Here is a 23,220-nt window from a genome sequence, read left to right on the forward strand (position 1 = left end):
CACCTTTATACTCACTTTTCTTTAACTTTTATTTCTGTGCCTTTGTATTTTCTCTTGTTTTTCCCGACTTTTCTGGAGAGGGCTGGAGTTCTCCGTCTGGCCACTACTCCATCACGTGACTCCTCAATGACTTTACTTCCTTAGGAGTTTGTGGAGGATTGGTATGACATTGGAAACCTTGGCAAACTTCTTAAGATGTGCAGTGGAAAGTGTGCTGACCAGCCTCATCACAGCCTGATATGGGGACCACCAATTCCTCAGAGCGTAAAGCCCTGCAAAAGGCAGTGGACACAGTCCAGAATATCACAGGGAAAACTCTATCACTCAAGAAAATCTACATGGAATACTTCCTGCTAGTTGCATGTGGATGCATGAAACTTGAGGGGGGGGGGGGCTGAATTAGAGAGGGGAAGTAGAAAGATGAAAAGTACAGTAGCTCAGAAAAAGAGACGACCAAAAATAAGGAAAATTCAATTGATTTCTAGATTGCCCACAGGAATATGTTCCTCAAGTCTGTGTTGGTCCTCACTCTGGTAGTGGAGAAGGCCCAGGATGGGCCCTCTGTCCACACAGTGTGGGATAGGGAAGGGAAGCTGAAATAGTATGCAACCAGAAGTTTTGAATGGCCATTACCTACAGATCACAGATCTCTTTGAAACAGTCCCAAAGTCTGCATTTTTTATTTAAAAAAAAATTTAGACATGAAGCACAGTAAAAGGTCCTTCTGGCCCACAAGCTGTGCTGCCCAAATAGACCAATTAACCTATAAATCTATTTATAGACAATAGACAATAGGAGCTGGAGTAGGCCCTTTGGCCCGTTTTTGGAAGGTGGGAGGAAACCAGAGCACGAGAAGACCCATGAGACATGGGGAAAACATACAAACTCCTTACAGACAGCACTGGATTAGAACCAAGGTCACTGGTGCTGCAAAAGCCTTGCACTAACCGTGCTGCCTTTGGCCTCAATGATGTAGAAGAGGCCACATCGGTAGCACTGAATACATTATATAACACCATCTTTACCAAGGCAGCAGAAAATATTGATGGACTCAATAATGGAGAGTGGGGTGGTTATGTGATAGTTTGAGCTGCCTTCTCAGCTCTCTTCAGTTCCTTCTAGTCTTGGACAGTTCCCATACCACCCTGACAGGAGACTTTCAAAGGTACACCTATAGAAGTTGTTGAGGAGATGCAGGTGACATGCCAAATTTCTTCAGACTTCTGAGGAAGTTGTTTTCTTGGTCATCGTGTTGATGTGGCTGGAGGTTTACTCCAAGGACCTCAAAACTGTCCACTATCTCCACCTCAGCATCATTGAGTTGGTGAGCTGCATCTCTCTTCCAAAGGTCTATAAACAGCTTCTTGACCTTGCTGTAATTATGAGAAATGTTGCTTTTTTTGGGCACCAAGCCACTATGCTAACTTCATCAGCAAGTGTATAGAAGATTAGGCACCCCCTAATCAGAAACAATGGTTCAATGGTGAGGTGTAGTCACTGATGAAGGCCAGATGACCTAGCTCCATACAAGAAATTCAGGTGCAACCTGCGCAATACCATCAGAGATGGGAAGAGACAGCAGTGAAACAGATAAACCTCACAGACAACAGACACTTATGGCAGGATCCAATAACACAGTGGGATATTGAGGCCCAACAAATGGCTACAAAGCGAAGCCAGTCAGAATAATAAACACCAGCACATCCCTCCAGAACATGGTCAATGCTTTGCGTCCACTTTGAGCAGGATGCGAGTGAGCTTGTTTAATACATTTCATACTTGAAACACTGCCGCTGATATTAAGATTAGACTCCAAGGAGTGAATTCGCAAACAATAACTGGACCAGACAGAATCACTGACCTACTTACTGATTCATAGAAATCTATAATTTCTCTCTCTAACATTCTGACCTGTCACGTGTAGATTTCTTGTAGAGGGCTGGGTGACCTGACTTGAACACCTCAGTCCTGGCCTTCAGTGATAAATGGATCTCACAGTTCATCAATGTATTCCTATCAGAGAATATACAGATTGGTCTCTTTGAAATGCAGCCCTCATTGTGATTTATGGTGTGAAAAATAAAAAATTAAAAAAAAAAAAATGCAGCCCTCCATATACTTGCCAATGAAGTCAGTGAGGTGGCCATTGAGACCTGAATACAAACTAGTCAACTTCAAAACAGTCATGTAGGATGTAAACTGTTCAGCTAGTTCAGTGATGTGTGATCTTAATAATGAACAATTTTTTAAACCCAAACCTCATGCTTACCAGGCAGTGATCATGGCCCTCTTTGAAGCTTCTCAGATATGGACTAGTTAAGAAAACTAGTCAACACTTACTTTGCAAAACCCTCCAACTGCACTGACAGGGTGAAGTGATCCATCATCGGCATTAAGTAGCTCTAATGGGGCTAGCAAGTCCTCCAACTGCCAGACTCCCTTTTTTCAAAAAGTACCACACAACTAACTACTCTCCTGAGAATTTCAGTCCTACGATCACACATATAGAATTAGCACATTGCGAAGTAAATCCAAGCATCACAGATTCAAGCTCTCCACAATCCCAGCTACGGCAGTCTACAGCAGTCCACCTTGGCAACATGTCCAACGTCACTGTGTTAGCTCTTTATTGCCAGTGGGAGAAGCATGTACCCGGGGTTGTAATGGGGGGTTTAGGAAGCCGGCCAATCACGTCAACTCTCGCAAAGCAAGTTGCAAGGAAATATCAGCTCTGTATTCATTGGGCGTCACCATTTACCGCACTAAAACTCCCCAGATAAGCTAAAGCCTGCAAAAAACAACACTCTCTTACTGAAGCGTCTCCAGCGATGGTAACTCTCGACGGGTGGGAGGCCCGTAACCAAGCCCCTGCAACAGCAACAAACACAACACGCCCACAGCGACATGAACCTTGCGCCCGGCCGCCGTGACACCCACAGCTTCCACTCAGACGCGACGCCTGCTCCCCCTCCCCTCCTGCGCAAGAACGGCGTGACGTCATTGGTGACGCGGGCGAGTGAGTGAGCGAGCGCGTTTCAAACCTCTGGGTTCAGCGCCTGCTCCATTCCGCATCTCCTATCAGCAAGCACAGAGTTACAAACAGGAGTTGCACGGTTTATTGGGGAAGAAGGACTATTTCCTCTTTGCTATTTAATTTGTTCTCTCAGGCTGTCAGACTTTTAAGGGTTATTTTCCGCACTGTCATAAGTGCACAGAAGTTGAATGATGTCTGGACTGGCCAGTCCGAACCTCCCTGACCTTCCCTCACCCCTCCCCAGATTTCCTCAGAAAGACCGGCGTCCCCGGGCTTGCCCCCTTTTGCTCCTGTACTTGGAATATGACCAAGTAACTCAGGGTTTTGGTCATTAAAGCAGTTTAATCACTCCATCATGTTAATGTGATTATTGTGTGCTCCACAATGAACCAGAAATTTGTTCATAACACAGTGTTTCAGTGATAAGGAGATCAGTTGCTGGGTTTATTTTTCTTCGAGCAGAGAAGGCAGAGATGCCTATTCCCTAATAGAGGTAGACAAAATGGTGAGGCACATTGATCGGGTAGATTACAGTGAGTGGATGCAGTGTTACAGGATTTAGGCTCAGTGCCGATGAAGGTGAGGATATATATTTCCAAATTAAGATGATGGATGACTTCAGGGAAACCTGCATTTTCTTTCATTGTCCTTGGTGATAGATTCATGAGTTAAGGATCTGTAAGTTGGATTGTCGATGACCATACTGCAGCCCCTGTGGGTGGATGTAGAGGGAATGAATGCTTTGTATGGAATGGGAAATCAATCAACCAGGCCTGCTTGGTGTGGTGCACAGTTTCTTGGAACAATAATCCAATCTTTCATTCCAAAGAAAACAATCTCAGTTCATCAGTTATTCCTGAGAACCTCAAATCAGCTATCCTTGCAACATCCTAAATTTCTCCTCTTGCCAATGCTTTTGTAATTTTTTTTAGCAGTGTGCTAACCAGAACTGCATATCATACTCGAGCTTAATCCTCACAAATGTATACAGTTCCAATGGCATCTCCTGACTCATATTCTTTACCTCAGCTGGTAGAGGTAATCCTGTATCCCACATCATTTACTTTATTCAGATGTACAATTTGTCTGTCTTAAAAAACATCTGCCATTGCTCTGCCCAATTTTCCAGCTGACCGATGTTCCTCTGCATCCTTTGGCAACCATCCTCACTGTCTACAATTTCACCAGTAATCATGCCATTAGCAAACTTACTTATCAGACTACCTACTATGGTGATATGTAAGTACACCACTAGGTCACCAGAGCTACAGCCGAGCCTTCCAGATTCATCTTGCAGAGAGACAAGACCTCTTAGTGTACATATTAGTTTATTAAAGCTGTCTGATACTCGCACTGCTGTTGTGGTTATTGTCAGTGCAATTTAATAAATTAATATGTACACTAAGAGTTCTTGTCTCTCTGCAAGACGAATCTGGAAGGCTAGACTGTAGCTCTGGACTGCTTGATATACAAGGTCACCGGGATGACCCTGGTGACCTAGTGGTGTAATTACATATCACCACACCTACATTCTCATACATGCATGACAAGAAACAAAGGCCTCAGCAGCAATCCTTGTGGTACTCTGCTGGTTGCAGACTGGCAGTCAGAAAAACAACCATTCATCACTTCATCAGATGATATGTTGGGATGAGTTGTAAAAATATTGACTAAACTACACTTGAAGTACAATGTATAGTTCTTATCACAACACTATAGGAACGTGTGGTAGCAACAGAGAGTATATAATGCACAGCTGTGGTTATCAGGAGAAGTACAATTGGGTATATTCTCTGTAATATGGGAGGTTCATAAACCTTCGAGATTTATAAAGTTATGAGAGGCATATATAGAATATTTTTTCCGAAGGCAGGGAAATCTAGAACTGGAGGGCACAGGTATAAAGTGAGAGGTGAGAAATTTAATGGCAATTGAACGATTATGTTTTTCACCCAGAGGGTGGGGAATATTTGGAATGAGCTGCCAGAAGAGATGGTAGAGGCAGAAGCAATTACAATGTTTAAAAGGTAATTGGAGAGGAAAGGTGTGGAAGGATATGGGCCCAATGTAGGCAAACAGGATTTGTGTAGATCAACATCACAGTTGGAATGGCAAGGGATATTTCTGTGCTGGACATCTAACATTCTACACAAGGTAGCAAACATCACAGGCTCTGACCTCCAATCTATTGAACTTGTCTTTGTGAAGTGCTGCCCCAGGAAGGCAGCCAACATCATAAAAGATTCCTTGTGGTGCAGACTGTGTGGGATTACATGACCCATCCAGCTACAACCTGTTCCGAATGTGGATTGGAGAGGGCTATGTGACCTCTCCAGCTGGAACCTGTTTAGATTGTGAATTGAGGAATGCCATGTGACCTCTCCAGCTGGAACCTAGTTGGATGCCACCACATTTGTCAATCAAGGTCAAGACCACCTGTACTGAACACTCACCTTGCAATTGGCCTTTTCAAAATAACACACAGGTCTCTACTGGCTCTGTTAATCTCTTGGGCTGACCCCACTGACCAGCAGGGGGATATAAAGCCAGACACATGGAGTACCTGGCCCACCCCGCACCCCCCACAAACCCAAGGAATGAACCCAAGCTCCACTTCAGGTCACAAGTCACAGCTGATGCTTGAGAATCAACATCAAGGTATGTAATAGTTTTGGGGATTTGTGATACACACTGATTAATCAGCAGTATACCATGCTTCTATTTCCTTAATATCAGTGCCGATTCTGAACTAGATCAAGGGGAGGTGGGTACCGTTGTGCATGCACTCACACAATTAAGACTCGGCGACTACCCGTCTTCACTGCCCTCCCGGCTGCGCATCTGTTACTGTGTTCCAATACCATGTTTGATCCTTCTTGAGTAATTGGTTTAGCAGTCTGCATAGTGTAGTTCTGATAACATGGTAGTTTAGCTGGAATAATTGTATGGGTACCCCATAGTAAACATTCTTCTTTGACTGATAGTTCATGACGGCGTGTATGGTAAGGTTTTAGCTCTTCTGGAATGACTTCAGATTTCGGCTACCTATTAAGGGTGAATTTTCTTCCGTAAAGATATTGGTGGAAATTTCTTTTACACCAAATATTATTGTCAATCCTTCTTTTTCTAGTTGGGCGTAATTGCGTTCGCTTGTGGTTAACATTCGTGAAACATGCGCTACTGGTTGCTCACCTTTTTCTATGATTTGGGATACTACCACTCCTAATCCCATTGGTGAAGTATCTACAGCTAGTGTAACTTCTTTGCTAGGGTCGTAGTGGATCAGCACCTTATTTGTTGATGTTAGTATTTCCTTTAGATGATCAACTAGGCTGCAATGGGCAGTTTACATTTAGTCTGTAACTGGAGACTTGATGCTTTCTCATCCTTTACTTCTATTAGACTAACCTGGCTACTGACACACAGAGTATTTATATATAGATATATCGAGAGAGAGAGAGAGAGAGAGAGATCTATATCTATCTATAGCTATCGATCAATCGATAGCTATAGATAGATATAGCTATCGATCGGTCCATAGCTATAGATAGATATAGTTCTCTCTCTCTCTATAGATAGATATAGCTATCGATCAATCGTGGTATGTCCACGTCTGCTGCAGGTTCGTTGGTGACTGACAAGTCCGATGCGGGACAGGCAGGCACGGTTGCAAGGGAAAATTGGTTGGTTGGGGTTGGGTGTTGGGTTTTTCCACCTTTGTCTTTTGTCAGTGAGGTGGGCTCTGTGGTCTTCTTCAAAGGAGGTTGCAGCCCGCCGAACTGTGAGGCGCCAAAATGCACGGTTGGAGGCGATATCAGCCCACTGGCGGTGGTCAATGTGGCAGGCACCAAGAGATTTCTTTAAGTAGTCCTTGTACCTCTTCTTTGGTGCAAGTCTGTCTCGGTGGCCAGTGGAGAGCTCGCCATATAACATGATCTTGGGAAGGCAATGGTCCTCCATTCTGGAGACGTGACCTACCCAGCGCAGTTGGGGCTTCAGCAGCGTGGATTCAATGCTTGCGGACTCTGCCAGCTCGAGTACTTCGGTGTTGGTGATGAAGTCATTCCAATGAATGTTGAGGACGGAGCGGAGACAGCGATGATGGTAGCCTTCTAGGAGCTGTAGGTGATGCCGGTAGAGGACCCATGATTCAGAGCCGAACAGGAGCGTGGGTATGACAACAGCTCTGTACACGCTGATCTTTGTGTGTTTCTTCAGGTGGTTGTTTTTCCAGACTCTTTTGTGTAGTCTTCCAAAGGCGCTATTTGCCTTGGCGAGTCTGTTGTCTATCTCATTGTCGATCCTTGCATCTGATGAAATGGTGCAGCCGAGATAGGTAAACTGGTTGACCGTTTTGAGTTTTGTGTGCCCGATGGAGATGTGGGGGGGGCTGGTAGTCATGGTGGGGAGCTGGCTGATGGAGGACCTCAGTTTTCTTCAGGCTGACTTCCAGGCCAAACATTTTGGCAGTTTCCGCAAAGCAGGACGTCAAGCGCTGAAGAGCTGGCTCTGAATGGGCAACTAAAGCGGCATCGTCTGCAAAGAGTAGTTCTTGGACAAGTTGCTCTTGTGTCTTGGTGTGAGCTTGCAGGCGCCTCAGATTGAAGAGTCTGCCATCCGTGCGGTACCGGATGTAAACAGCGTCTTCATTGTTGAAGTCTTTCATGGCTTGTTTCAGCATCATGCTGAAGAAGATAGTAAAGAGGGTTGGTGCGAGAACGCACCTATATATATATATATGGAAGGGTGATATCATGATGTAGGCATCATGATGTCCAGCAGACAACGGGCTTATACCCAACAGGTAATGCTGTATTTTCCACTACTGTGTATCTCTTGTTTAGTTGCTGTGATTTCTGTACTTTGTGAGAGTGTGTAATTGTGATTCTCTGAGATTAATTTACCTTGTGGGCAAATATTGTTGTAAAACACGAATGTTTGCTGACACCGTGGTTGAAGTAAAAACTCAATGCTGGAGAAACTCAGCTGGTCAAACAGTGTACTTGATGCAACGATAAAGATACATAACCAATGTTTCAGGCTTGAGCCCTTCATCAAGGAATGAAAAATGTTGGTCAGGCCTCTGAACAAAATTGTGGGCGGGGGGGCAATGTAGGGGAGGAACACAGCTCCAGACAGGAGGTGGATAAGGCAGGGACGGGACACCAGCAAGCAGGGGAAGGTGGGGTGGCTGTATGAATGGAGAGCGATGGGGGTGGAGAGAAGACAAAGAGAAAGTAAGGAGAGGCGAGAGTTGGCTAGCAGAAACCGGATAATGAAATCCGGTTGTAGAGTGTTGTTACTCCAATTTCCAGGTGGTCATGGTGGGATAATACATGAGGCCACGGAGAGGTCCATCGAGGCCACCCTGCCATTCCATCATGGCTGATTATTATCCTTTTCAACTCCTTTCTCCCAATAACCCTTTCTAATCAACAGCCTGTCTCTGTCTGAATGCCGCCTCGAACCGTTCAGTTATCAAAACGTAAATGTGGACGGTAGAATATATACCTTTAAGGGGAAAACCTGAACAACAACCCTATCATTGAGGGCAATTTCTCGGCAAAACCATGACATATCTCCGAACGATCTCTCCCATTCAAGAACTCGTCACACTGCGCATGTGCTGGGTGGGGACCCAGAGCGAGACGTGGCGCAGCGATCGCTGCGAGTTGATTGGTTGACGGACGGTCTAGGTTTGGCGCACGCGCACGATGCAGCTTGTTGGCAACAATCAGGTGAGGGTTCTCAGAAGAGGGAGTGTGCATTTCTGTTCTCAACTCGGATGCGATCTGGTCTGAGGTAGGTGCTGCTCTGGCGACAGTTGTTTGGAGGCCACAGCAGTGCCGGCCAGGGCTGCAGGGTAAATGCAGCACTCTGTCCGGCTTCAGTCGCGACTCCCTGCCTGTGTGTTTGGCAGCTGGTCGGTCGGGAAGTGACGCCAACGTGTCAAAACTTGTCGTGTTCCGTGAGAAAAGTAGATTGATTCTTTTATGTCGGTTCCAAAATCCGCAGATCGAGTGGAAATGTTTCATTGCTGTATATAGAATCTATAACTGAGTAGTTGTTTCTTACAAGGATGTGCCTAGATCCACTAAGGATGGTGAACCACTTGGGAATTGTGCAGCTACATGCTCTGTCATTTCATGGTCAGCGAAATGAGGCAAACTTAAAATAAGGAACTGGCAGCACTGTGCAATTTAATGATACTAATGTTTTTGTCGAATTTTGCTCTGTATACAGAAAACTATAGCTTTGATAAAGTCTCCACTGGCCATCGTGTCAGAGGTGCACCAAAGAAGAGGTACAAGGACTGCCTAAAGAAATCTCTTGGTGCCTGCCACATTGACCACCGCCAGTGGGCTGATATCGCCTCAAACCGTGCATCTTGGCGCCTCACAGTTCGGCGGGCAGCAACCTCCTTTGAAGAAGACCGCAGAGCCCACCTCACTGACAAAAGACAAAGGAGGAAAAACCCAACACCCAACCCCAATCAACCAATTTTCCCCTGCAACCGTGTCTGCCTGTCCCGCGTCGGACTTGTCAGCCACAAACGAGCCTGCAGCTGACGTGGACATTTACCCCTCCATAAATCTTCGTCCGCGAAGCCAAGCCAAAGAAAAAAGAAGAAATGTCATAGTACCTACAGTTAGAATTCTTTCTTTGGCTTGGCTTCGCGGACGAAGATTTATGGAGGGGGTAAAAAGTCCACGTCAGCTGCAGGCTCGTTTGTGGCTGACCAGTCCGATGCGGGACAGGCAGACACGATTGCAGCGGTTGCAAGGGAAAATTGGTTGGTTGGGGTTGGGTGTTGGGTTTTTCCTCCTTTGCCTTTTGTCAGTGAGGTGGGCTCTGCGGTCTTCTTCAAAGGAGGCTGCTGCCCGCCAAACTGTGAGGCGCCAAGATGCACGGTTTGAGGCGTTATCAGCCCACTGGCGGTGGTCAATGTGGCAGGCACCAAGAGATTTCTTTAGGCAGTCCTTGTACCTTTTCTTTGGTGCACCTCTGTCACGGTGGCCAGTGGAGAGCTCGCCATATAATACGATCTTGGGAAGGCGATGGTCCTCCATTCTGGAGACGTGACCCATCCAGCGCAGCTGGATCTTCAGCAGCGTGGACTCGATGCTGTCGACCTCTGCCATCTCGAGTACCTCGACGTTAGGGGTGTGAGCGCTCCAATGGATGTTGAGGATGGAGCGGAGACAACGCTGGTGGAAGCGTTCTTGGAGCCGTAGGTGGTGCCGGTAGAGGACCCATGATTCGGAGCCGAACAGGAGTGTGGGTATGACAACGGCTCTGTATACGCTTATCTTTGTGAGGTTTTTCAGTTGGTTGTTTTTCCAGACTCTTTTGTGTAGTCTTCCAAAGGCGCTATTTGCCTTGGCGAGTCTGTTGTCTATCTCATTGTCGATCCTTGCATCTGATGAAATGGTGCAGCCGAGATAGGTAAACTGGTTGACCGTTTTGAGTTTTGTGTGCCCGATGGAGATGTGGGGGGGCTGGTAGTCATGGTGGGGAGCTGGCTGATGGAGGACCTCAGTTTTCTTCAGGCTGACTTCCAGGCCAAACATTTTGGCAGTTTCCGCAAAGCAGGACGTCAAGCGCTGAAGAGCTGGCTCTGAACAGTTAGAATAATAGCTTGATATTCAGCCGTTCTGAATTAATTCTTTCAAAAATTTTATTCTTTACATTCGTGATTGATGTGGGGGGTGGGGTGATCATTATCAAGTTGCGTTCTTCAAAAGGTTACAATGACTTCTGGTAGATATGAGGAGGACTATTGGTCCACCTTAATGAACCAAAATAACTCGCATTCATATTTATAATATCTATTTGTATCTTTGAATATAATATCTTCGTATGGAGGAAACCATGCAAAGAAGTTCAACAGTATGATTTTTCCACGATGAAGTTGACTGGACCTGAACTCTCGGAAGAATGCAGGATAATCTTGAAATTTGCAAAATTCTTTGGGGTTTGGACAGGGAAGATGAGAGAATTGTATTTTCCTTGGCAGAGGTGTTTGGAACCAAAAATGACAGTTGCCAAATAAAGGTTCACCAACATAGGACAGAGATGAGACAATATTCTTGATCCAGATGGTTGTGAATTTTTGGAGGTTAATTTGCCAGGAATACTTAAGGCATCAATGAATTTTTGAATATTAATGGCATTTATGTGGGTAAATGGTGTGGAGGTTTAACATCAACAAATGGCAGCAAAAACTAGAGCAGAATCCTACTGCAAATTCGTATCTTACAGAAAGTGGTTGTTTTATTTTCTTTTGCAGTGATAAACATTGTAGAAATAATCAAGTCTTGTTCAGTGATCCAGATATGTCTGATGCAGAAAGTATGTATTTGTGGTTTACTTACATAGTCTGAAAGCTGAAAGGAAACATTGATAGAAATAGGTCATGAATCTTGCTTGAAAAATTCTCATGATTCCATTTTGTGCACAGAAAAAATGTAGAGGCTTTACAATTTACAGGACAGAACTTAACTGATATTCATTTGTGAGGTCATTACAAATATAAACCTTTGTAGCGGCGGCTACACTACTCCTGCAATAACACACACAACCAGACGGGTTGAGCTCAGTGAGCAGACTAGTTTATTGCAGGCTGCTATGCTGCACTTATACTTCCAGCCTGGACCTGGCTGAGAACCGTGCTGGAGGGCGCTGACGTCACCCGGGCATCGCGTGGTCCCCAAACGCAGGTTTCTGAGCCCTGAGCTGGAAGGAAGGGAAACCCCCGACGGTGCCATTTTGGCCAGCTGCCCCGCCGCCAGCAAGAGCGTCAAGCCGGAACGCTGTATAACCCTGAACGGCCCCTCGCAGATGCTGAAGAGGTGCCGCGGTCAGGCCCTGCCAAACGAAAACTTACTCCACGGAAAGCAGTTCACCGCGAACATGAGACAGGCAGGTGCCATGCCTGGGTGGCAGTGGGGGTTCAAACGAGTCCAAGCATGCCCTGAGGTGAGGAAGTAGTTTGTGCAGTGACTGCTGGGGATTTTGAGGTGCGTTGACGAACTCACTAGGTACTGCCAGCGGTGTACCGTAGACCAGCTTAGCAGATGATGCCTGCAGATCTTCCTTGGGAGTGGAGCGGATGCCCAGGAGCACCCAAGGCAGTTCGTCCACCCAGTCAGGACCAGTGAGGTGGGCCATGAGTGCCGACTTAAGGTGGCTGTGCAGTTGTTCGACCAGTTCATTGGCCTGCGGGTGGTAGGCCGTGGTGCAGTGTAGCTGGATCCCCAGCTTGTTGGTGAGCTGTGCCCAGAGCGCAGATGTGAACTGGCGCTTCGATTGCTGGTGCAGTGAGCCGGGATGCCGAACCGGATGACCCAACCATGCAGCAGAGCTTGGGATCAGGAATCGGTGGAGGTGTCTGGCATCTGGATCACCTCAGTCCAGCGAGTGGTGCGGTCCACCACTGTAAACGGGTAACGGATGCCCCGGGAAATGGGTAAGGGCCCAACGATGTCCACGTGAACGTGGCTGAACCATTCCCAGACGTGCTTGAATTCCTTTACGGTCGCTCTGGTGTGCCTGTGCACCTTGGACATCTGGCAATGGGTGCATGTTCTGGCCCAGCCCGCAATCTGCCATCCTGGAGCCCACCATGCCATATGAACTGTTCTGCCACCATCCAGACCATGGACCTGATGGACGGATGTGAAAAGTTGTGGATGTGACGGAAGACCTGCCTGCGCCACTGCTGGGGAACCACTGACCGCGGGGTGCCCGAGGAGATAATGCACAGGATGGTACCTTCGCCGCTCGGAGTTGGGAGGTCTCAGAACCGTAGGCCGGTGATGGCGGTCTTGAAGGCCCTCGTTTCCTCATCAGCTTCCTGGTCCCGGGCGAGCTGGTCGAAGTCGAGGCCGGGCGTCAGTGTGCAGATGGCCGGTCGTGAGAGTGTATCGGTAACCACATTGTCCTTCCCTGGCTTGTGCCAAATGTCAGTGGTAAACTCTCACACGAAGGAGAGGTGACACTGCTGGTGGGCGACCAGGGATCCTTTCCCATCACAAGCGCCTGGGTGAGGGGTTTGTGGTCTGTGAAAATGATAAAAGTCCTCCCTTCCAAAAAATAGCGGAAATGCCGCACTGCCAGGTACATGCCCAGTAACTCGCAGTCAAAGGCTTGCATTCCGGTGGGCGAAGCAGGCGGCTGAAGAATGCCAGTGGTTTCCAATGTCCATTCACTTGCTGCTCCAGGGTGGCACCGACGGCTGTGGCAGAGGCATTGACAGAGAGTGCCATTTGCAGGACGGTGTGCAGGCAGGCGAGCATGGCGGCCTTTGCCAGGGCATCCTTGGTGGCCTCAAATATGGTGCAGGCTTCTGGGTTCTAAGTGAGCGTCTTGTGCTTGGCTGCAATGAGGGTGAACAGCGTCTGCATTATGCGCGCAGCTCCCGGGATGAAGCGGTTGTAAAAGTTGACCATACCCGTGAACTCCTGCAGCCCCTTGAGCTTGTCCGGGCAAAGGAACTCCCTGATAGCGGCGACCTTCTCTGCGGCGGGCTTGGCTCCTTCTGCCATGATGGTATGGCCCAGGAACTGCATGGACTCTTTCCCGAACTGGCACTTGGCCGGGTTGATGGTGAGGCCGACATTGGCCAGCTGGGGGAAAGGGGCACCCAGGTGGGCCCTGTGTTGCCCCCGGTCCGTGCTGGTGACGGGGATGTCGTTCAAATAAATAAAGACAAAATCCAAGTCCCTGCCCACAGAGTCCATGAGATGCTGGAAGGTCTGAGCGGCATTCTTGAGCCCGAACGGTATGCGCAGGAATTCGAACAAACCAAAGGGGGTGATGATGGACGTCTTGGGTATGTCCTCAAGGTGCATTTGGATCTGGTGATATCCACGCACCAGGTCAACCTTGGAGAAGACCCTCACGCCATGCAGGTTGGCTGTAAAGTCCTGGATGTGATATGGGGTAACGGTCAGGAACGGTTGCCTCGTTGAACTGTCGATAGTCTCCGCAGAGACGCCAGCTGCCGGAGGTTTACGTGACCAGGTGGAGCGGTGAGGTCCATGCGGTGTCGGACCGCCGAATGATCCCCAACTCCAACGGGTGTGAAAACTCCTCCTTCGCTACCTGGAGCTTGTCAGGTGGGAGCCGGTGTGCCTTGGCGTGAACCGGCAGGCCCTGGGTGGGGATGTGGTGGAACACCCCGTGGTGTGGCGTGGTGAGGCAGCGGAGAACTGTGGCTTGAGGAGTGTTGGAAACTTGTCCAGGATCTGCTGGATCTCTTCTCTGGGCGTGCTGATTGTGGCCATCTGTGGCTGCTCCGAGCAGGCGTTGTCAAGGCGAATGGCCTGGAAGGTACGGGCATCCACCAGGCGTCTACCTCGAATGTCCACCAGAAGCCGGTGTGCGAGGACCAAGTCTACACCCAGGATAGCAGTCGGGAGGAACGAGATGGTGAACCTCCACATGAAATTCCGTTGGCAGATCTGGAAGTGGACTGTCTTGTCTCCATACGTCTGGATTGCTGTTGTGTTGGCCGCACAGAAGGGAGGTCCATGAGGTCGGTTCCTAGATTCGATGTCCAGGATGATGCTGATCTGGGCTCCAGTGACAACGAGGAACCACAGGCCGCTGACTGATTCTGGCAGGTAGAGAAGGTGTGTCCTTGGCCAGCCTCCGCAGCCATTAACTGTGGCCAGTCTGGTCATTTCCCTGGAGCGAGCAGGGCTGATGACACTTCTGGGCCTTGGCTCCCCAGCGCTGGTGGTAAAATCAAAAGCCTGAAGCTAATGCTGCGGCCTTGGTTATGCTCTTGGGGGCCCCTGCAGGGGCCGGGTGCTCTACCGCAATGCTTGGCGTGGTCATGCTCATGCCCCTTGACCTGCTGGACCACTGAGCCTTCCGAGAATTGTGGGAGCCATAGTTCTTGGGCCTTCTCGGTGACCTTCCTCCGGTCAGTAAAGCTCTCTTGAACCAGCAGCGGGCGATGTCCCCGGCCATATGTTTGAGGAAGATGCGCTCGAAGAGTGGGCAGTTGGTGTGCTCACCATGAACGCGAGCATCTTGTCCATTAGTTCCATCGGGGACCTGTCCCCCAGAGTGTCGAGATGCAGCACCCGAGCGGCATGCTGGTGTCTGGATAGTCCGAGGGACCCGATAAGCACTCACTTGATGGTCTCGTATTTTTCTTTGGCGCGTGGGTGCTGAACGAGGTGCAGTACATGTCTGGCGGTGACCTGGTCCGGGGCAGCGACCACATGGTAGAATTTGGTCGTGTCGGACGAAATCTGGCGGAGGTGAAACTGGGCCTCCGCGTAGCCGAACCAGGTCTCCGGCTCCTGAACCCAGAATTTAGGCAGTTTTACAGCTATAGCGCTGATCCTAGGCTTGCTTATGATGAGTTCAAAGACTTTTGAACCAGTCGGGGGTCACCAATTGTAGCGGCAGCTACACTGCTTCTGAAAGAACATACACAACCAGACAGATGAGTTCAGTGAGCAGACTAGTTTATTGCAGGGTGTTGGGCTGCAATCCCAGCCTGGACCTTGCTGAGAACCGCGCTGGAGGGCGCTGATGTCACCCGGGCATCACATGATCCCCAAGCGCGGGTTTCTGAGCCCCAAACTGGAAGGAAGGGAAACCCGACGGCGACATTTTGGCCAGCTGCCCTGCCGCGTGGCTTACAAGTGGGGCTGGTTCACCGGCCTTGTGATGAGCCGCCACACCTTGTTATTTCAAACAGCTCACAGCAATAAAATTACAAAGTGTTTTGATAAAAGGTACTCCAAAGAAGGCACACATGTAGTGTAGTCAGGTTAAGCACTGAGTTTTATTAGAGCACAGGCCCGACTTTTATACCTGCTGCCCTGGCTCCCCTTGGCTGACATCACAACATGAATAACAGAAGCAGATTTCCTTGGCACGGGTACTCTCCTGCTATCCTTGTCTGTTGGCTGCGCAGTAAAGCCAGCGCCATTTTCCCGAGAACTGGCAGTGTTGTCCTTGGTGCCCAGAGGCAAAGTCTCTGCAGCCTTTGGTGGCCTACCTCTTCGGCGTGGTGCTGGTGTCTCAACTGGGCGCACCAGATCCAGATCCAGGTATGCTGGCTTCAGCCTGTCTGTGGTGAAGACCTCTGTCTTGCCTCCGACCTCCAGCTCAAATGTGGCCCCTTTGTTGTGGATGATCTGGAATGGGCCCTTGTATGGTCTCTGAAGCGGTGGATGATGTGGATCCCTGCGAATTAAAACATACTCACAGGGGTTTGTGATCTGTGTAAGCCGTGAAGAACCTGCCATCTAGGAAGTACCTGAAATGGAGGATGGCTAAGTACAGTGCCAGTAGCTCTCTGTTGAAAGCGCTGTACTTCGGTTCTGGAGGCTCCACAATCCTTGATCCTTTTAAGCATAAGAGAGCCACATACAATTTCCTTTAGAATATATCTAAAGGAATATTCCACCACAGAAAGTTCACAACTCTGAGTGAAGAGGTTTCTCCTCATCTCAATCCTAAATGGCTTACCCCTTATCCTTAGACTGTGACCCTTTGTTCTGACTTTCCCATCATCAGGAACATTCTTTCTGCATCCACTCTTTCCAGTCCTGTCAGAATTTTACGTGTCTCAATAAAATCCCTCTTCTAAATTCCAAATTATAAGACCAGTCTTTCTTCATTTGTCACTACCATCCCAAGAACCAGTGTGGGGAACCTTCACTGCACCTCTTCAATAGCAAGAATGCCCTTTCTCAGATTACGAGACCAAAACTGGCCTCTTTAAGGTCCATTACAACTACTTCTATATTCAGAACCTCTCATAATAAAGACCTATGTGCCATTTGCTTTCTTCAGCGCCTGCTTCATCTTTATTCCAATCATTAATGACTGTTGCGCCATGATACGCAGGTCTTGTTGCAGTTTATCTTTTTCTAATTTCTAATTTCTTAGCATTCAGATAATCTGTTTTTTTGTTGTTGCTACCAAAGTGAATAACCTCACATTTATTGACATTATACTGCATATGCCCACTCTCCTAATTTGTCCAAGTCGCCCTGCTGATTCTTGAAATCTTCCTCGTGGCTCATGCTGTCACCCAGCTCAGGGTTATCTGCAAACTTGGAGATGTTGTAAATTTCTTGGGTGTCAGCACTGAATCTTGTGACACAACTAATAACAATTTCCATCAATTCCTCCTCTATGCTAGTTCCTTGGACCCAAATACTTCCAGAAAGTTATTTATATCTTCCTTAGTGAAGGGAGAATCAAATAAGCTATCCAATTGGTCTGCTATTTCTTTGTTCCCAATTATGAATCCCCCCTGATTCTGATTGTATGGGACCTACATTTGCTTTAACTGGTCTCTTTCTCTTTACATGTTCTCTGCAAGTTTTCTCTTGTATTGTTTTCTCCCTTCTAATTAGGCCCTCTGCTGAATTCCAAGTTTCTAAAGTCCTCGGGTTTTCTGCTTCATCTGCCCTCTCCATATTTGTAAAAGGAGTATACAACTTTTTCATTACTAGTCTGAAACTTGGAGGTAATGCATCTTGAAGTAGAGATCCAAGTACATTTTAAATAATTGTTTTTGCCTCTACCACTCCTCAGGCAGAGACTTTTTAATTCCTGGACAAGAACACTTTGTTTTCTCCACCAATCCTTTTATCAATTCCTTCAGGTCTTTGCTTCCTGGATTTGATCTCTGCCAAGGAAAATATGTGCTGCTTGATTACTTTATCAAGGCCTTTTCATAACACTACACAACTCAATTATGTCTCTTACCCTTTTATGCTTTAAAAATTATAACTCTAATTTATCCTGCAGGTCCTTAGTTAAAATGTTCCAGACTTGGCAACATCTTTGCAAATCTTCTGCACCTTTTTTATAATATTACCAGAATTGTGCAGATTTACTGGAGATGTGACTAACTAATACTGTGTTAGTAAAAACTCAATGCTGGAGAAACTCAGCAGGTCAAACAGTGTACTTTATACAGCAAAGATAAAGATACGTAACCAACATTTCAGGCTTAAGCCCTTCATCAAGGTATAACTAATACTGTGCACAGTTCCAATTAAACTTGGTCTTGTATTTTTAAAAAAAAGGCACAGCTAGGTGTTTTAGTAACTGATAGCGAAATTCCAGGATGGTATGTGGCCTCCCTGGTGCCAGGGACAAGGATGTTTCCAAGTGAGTGCAGGCTATTCTGAGAGGGGAGGTTGAGCAGCCAGAGGTAGTGATATTGGTACAATAACATAGATAGAAAGGGAGAAACTCAGCAGGCCAAACAGTGAACTTTATGTAGCAAAGATAAAGATACATAACCAACTTTTCAGGCTTGAGACCTTCATCGAGGTACCCAAACATAATGGTGGGGGGGGAGGAGCACAGGTGGAATGGAAGGGACTGTTAGCTTGCTGTACCTCTAAAATTAATAAAAATGTGGGTAGGACAGATCAATGGAGTCTTAATCAGTACCTGGAATTTTAATTTTTAAAAAATTTTTTACACTGTGAACCATATCAATCAAAATGCATACAAACATTTCTATCTTTAATATACACAGTGGCATTTTCTCCCCTTTTTTGTCCCCCCAACCTTCCCTCCCCCCTTCCCACCCCCCTCCAAACCCATTAAACGTTCAACATATACAATACAATAAAACCATTAAACAATGAAAATAAATAAGAAAATTTATATTCATCTACTTTTACAAACTGGATCAAGTCATTTTGTTTTATAATTTTAGGGGGTGGAGGTCCGCAGGCAAGCCCTCTGTTATGTTCCATGTACAGTTCCCAAATTTGTTCAAATAATGTGACTTTATTTTTTAAATTATATGTTATTTTTTCCAATGGAATACATTTATTCATTTCCATGTACCATTGCTGTACTGTCAGGCTCTCTTCTGATTTCCAAGTTGACATTATACATTTTTTTGCTACAGCTAAGGCTATCATAATAAATCTTTTTTGTGCTTCATCCAGTTTGAGGCCTAATTCTTTACTTCTTGTATTACTTAGAAGAAAGATCCCTGGATTTTTTTGGTATATTGCTTTTTGTGATTTTATTTAATACCTGATTTAGATCTTCCCAAAACTTTCTCACTTTCTCACATGCCCAAATTGCATGTACCGTTGTTCCCATTTCCTTCTTACAGCGAAAGCATCTATCTGATACTGTTGGATCCCATTTTTTTTAATTTTTGGGGAGTGATATATAACCTGTGTAACCAATTATACTGTATCATGCGTAATCTTGTGTTTATTTATATTCTTCATAATTCCAGAGCATAACTTTTTGCATGTTTCATTTTTTATCTTATATGTTTAAATCTTTTTCTCACTTTTGTTTAGGTTTATAGCTTATTTCATCATTTTCCTTCTCTTGCAGCTTGATGTACATGTTTGTTATAAATCTTTTTATTATCATTGTTTCTGTAATCACATATTCAAAGCTGCTTCCTTCTGGTAATCTCAGTCTGTTTCCCAATTTATCCTTTAAGTAGGCTTTCAATTGATGATATGGAAATATTGTACCATGAGTTATTCCATATTTGTACTTTATTTGTTCAAATGGTAATAAATTATTTACCAAAAAACAATTTTCTATTCTTTTAATCCCTTTTCTCTCCCATTCTCTAAAGGAAAGGTTATCTATTGTGAAAGGGATTAGTTGATTTTGCGTCAATAATAATTGTGATAGTTGGTAATTTGTTTTTTTCCATTCTACGTGAATCTTCTAAATGTTGAACAGATGATGCAGTACTGGTGAGCTTCTATATTGCACCAGTTTTTCATCTTGCATGAACTTTTGATCCTCTTCATTACGTGCATATACATTGATCAAATTCTAGAATTCTGAATATATCTGACACTTTATCATTACATACCTCCTTGCTGGATCCATTATTTCCTCCTCTATTTTGATTGGTACATTTTTATTTATTAATATAATTATACCTCTGGCTTTTGAATTATATGATGCTGCAGCTACGTGCCCTACCCAGTCTCTCCTTAATTTATTATGTTCCACTTCAGTTAGATGCGTTTCCTGCACAAATGCTATGTGTATTTTTTTATTTTTTCAGGAAATTTAATAGACTTTTTTGTTTAATTTGGTTATGTATTCCGTTAATATTTATAGTCATATCGTTCAACATGGCCATCTCATATTCTGTTTACACTTCATTTCTGCTTCCTCACCAGCACCATCCCCCTTTTCCCCATTTTCATCTCTCAGTTTTCCCTTTTTGAACTCAATGTATGACAATACTTTTAAAACATAAAATACTTCAACAACTCCCACATCTAAAATTCTCTTAACCCCAAATGTCTCCCCCCCCCCAAGTTGCCCCTTGACGGGCAACCACAACTCCCCTCTCCATTTGGATTGCGAACCCGCTCGCAAGAGTCAACTGATTTCGCAGGGACTGTTATTCTCTTCCACCCAACCCCCTCCAGAAAAGACTTTTATCTTCACATATAACAAAGCTCACCCTCTTTTTCTCCCCCTTACTTCCTTTCTTCCCTTTCCTTTCCCTTCTTTAGTTCTTACTTATACATTATTTTTACATCTTTATATGTATTTTGTCGTCGTTCTTCGTCTTCATCTCTCCTGCTGTCCTGCAGGCATTCTGCAAATTCTTGTGCTTCCTCCGGATCCGAGAACAGTCTGTTTTGCTCCCCTGGGATAAATATTTTAAGCACAGCTGGATATCTTAACATAAATTTAAAATCTTTTTTCCATAGGATCGATTTTGCAGTATTAAACTGCTTCCTCTTCTTTAAGAGTTCAAAACTTGTGTTTAGGTAAAAAAATATTTTTTTACCCTTGTATTCCAGTGGTTTTTTGTCTTCTCTAATTTTATTCCTTCCCCTCTCCAGTATATTTTCTCTTGTTGTGTATCTCAGAAATTTTACTAAAACAGATCTTGGTTTTTGTTGTGTCTGTGGTTTTGGAGCTACTGTTCTGTGTGCCCTTTCTATTTCCATTCTTTCCTTTATTTCTGGCATGCCCAGGACCTTTTGGGATCCATTCTTTTATAAATTATTTCATATTTGTGACTCCTTCATCTTCCTTTAGGCCCACTATCTTTGTTGTTTCACCTACTATAGTTTTCCATCATATCAATCTTCTGAGCTAACAACTCTTGTGACTCTTCAACATTTTTGTCACTTTCTTCCAATTTTCTTCTTAAGTCATTCACTTCCATTTATATAGCCATTTCTCGTTCTTCCAGATTTTCTAATCTTTTCCCTATTTCTGTCATGATCAGCTCTATTCTACTCACTTTTTCTTCAGTACTTTTCATTTTTTCATTTCACTAAATTCTAATGTCAACCATTCTTTTAATGCTCTCATTTGTTCTTGAATTTTTAAAAAATCTATATACTGTCCATCTATTTTACCTTCTATTTCTCTGTGCAGAGCTTGGTCATATTCTTCCTCTTCTTCTGTGTCTGCACCTATGTTTGTGTCTTCTACTTCTCTTCCTTGTATCTGTGTATCTTCTGACTTTCTTGTTGAGTTGCTTGCCTCACTTTGCTGGGCTTCTTCTTGCTTGGCTTCTAGCTGGGCTAGTCATCTGTTGGGCCTCCTGTTGCTGTTCTTCTTTTGTATCACTCCCTTTCCTGTCGCTTTCCTCTTCTTCCAGCTGAGAGCCCTGTTGTCGGCATGGAATTATGATGTTATGGCCATTTCAAAGACTTAGCTGCAAGAGAATCAGGGTTGGCACCTCAATGTTGCTGGGTTTCAGTGTTTTAGATGGGTGGTTAGAGGTGGAAGGGTTGCATTATTAATCAGAGAGAGAGTCAAAGCTGCACTTGGGTCATATGAAAGGGCTCATCCACTGAAGCAGAATTGGTAGAGATCAAAAATAAGAACGGTGCAATCATTCTGTTCAGGTTTTTACTATAGGCTTTCCAATAGTCAATGAAAAATAGAGGAACATTTTCTGCGGATAAATTATGGAACAACGTCAAAGTAACAGAGTTGTTGCAGTGGGATATTGCCTGGGATATCTTTAATGCCAGTCTTAGATGGGACAATTTATTTAGTGCATCCAAGAGCGTTTCTTGGCAATGTACAGATAGACATTCCAACAAGGGAAGGGGGTCATCAAAGACCTTGCATTGGAAAATGAGCCTGATCATATGATTGGAGTTTCGGTGGGTGATTATTTTGGAAATAGTGATCACAATTCCTTAACTTTCTAGATAATTATGAACAAGGATAGGCCTGTACCTCATTGGTGGTGGTGGTGGCGGCGGGGGGAAAACTAACAATGACATTAATGTGGCAGGATTAGACAGGACCTGGGGGAATTAATTGGGAGAGGCTGTTAGTGGACTAACCCTCAATTTGTCATATAGAAGTTAGTTAAGAACCAGCTAATTAGAGTCCAGACGCAAGATGTTCCATCAAGGAGGAAGCATATGGATGGCAAGGTAGGAGAAGGTTTGGATGATGAGTAGGATCATGATTTTAGTCAAAATGGAACATGCCTAAGATTTAGAAAGCTAAAATCAGACAAGTCCTTGGAAGAATAAAAGGATTACAGGAAAGAACTCCAGCAGGGCATTAAGAGGCCTAAAGGGACCATGAAATGTCCTTGTTGAGCAGGTTTAAAGGGAATCCCAAAGCCTTTTATATTTGTATTAAAAATATGAGGTTGACAAGGGAGATGATATGACCACTCAAAGACAAAGGAGGAAACTTTGTCTCAGAGGAAGTTGGTGAGATAATAAATGAATTGCTCTTCACCAAGAAATAGTACATGGAGGATCGTGATAGGAAGCTAATGCTCATGCATTAGGATATTTTGAGATTAAGAGAGAGGTGGTGCTGGGTATTTGAAAGACTTAAGTGAAGAGATGACTGGGGACTTGACAAAAATCTTTGAATCCTCACTAGCAACAGGTAAGGTTCCAGAAGATTAGAGAGTAGCAATTTATGGAACCTTTATTCAAGAAGGAAAAATAGGGATAATTCAGTAAATTCTCTTTCTTTGGCTTGGCTTCGCAGACGAAGATTTATGGAGGGGTAATGTCCATGTCAGCTGCAGGCTTGTTTGTGGCTGACAAGTCCGATGCGGGACAGGCAGACACGCTTGCAAGGGAAAATTGGTGGGTTGGGGTTGGGTGTTGTGTTTTTCCCTCTTTGTCTTTTGTCAGTGAGGTGGGCTCTGTGGTCTTCAAAGGAGTTTGCTGCCCGTCGAA

The 23,220-nt window shown here is 45.3% G+C and overlaps 2 protein-coding genes across 5 annotated transcripts in view; one reads left to right on the forward strand and one right to left on the reverse strand.

The window, feature by feature from the left end:
* serac1 (serine active site containing 1) overlaps nt 1-2,986 on the reverse strand; it is a 180,249-nt gene extending 177,263 nt beyond the window's left edge. For all 3 annotated transcript variants that reach the window (XM_069932195.1, XM_069932194.1, XM_069932193.1), the window contains exon 1: nt 2,813-2,986. In XM_069932195.1, the coding sequence (XP_069788296.1) occupies nt 2,813-2,906 (94 nt within the window). In that variant the 5' untranslated portion in view covers nt 2,907-2,986. The remainder of the gene's footprint in view (nt 1-2,812) is intronic.
* A 5,712-nt stretch (nt 2,987-8,698) lies between these two features.
* Nucleotides 8,699-23,220, forward strand: part of pgm3 (phosphoglucomutase 3) — an 89,601-nt gene continuing 75,079 nt past the window's right edge. The window contains exon 1 of one of the 2 annotated variants that reach the window (XM_069932207.1): nt 8,699-8,772. The gene's annotated coding sequence lies outside the window, so the exon portion shown is untranslated. Of the gene's footprint in view, nt 8,837-23,220 lie in introns of both variants that reach the window. The other variant, XM_069932206.1, reaches the window with a different exon arrangement.

This window comes from Narcine bancroftii, chromosome 4 (assembly GCF_036971445.1).
Source record: "Narcine bancroftii isolate sNarBan1 chromosome 4, sNarBan1.hap1, whole genome shotgun sequence".
Classification (NCBI taxonomy): Eukaryota; Metazoa; Chordata; class Chondrichthyes; order Torpediniformes; family Narcinidae; genus Narcine; species Narcine bancroftii.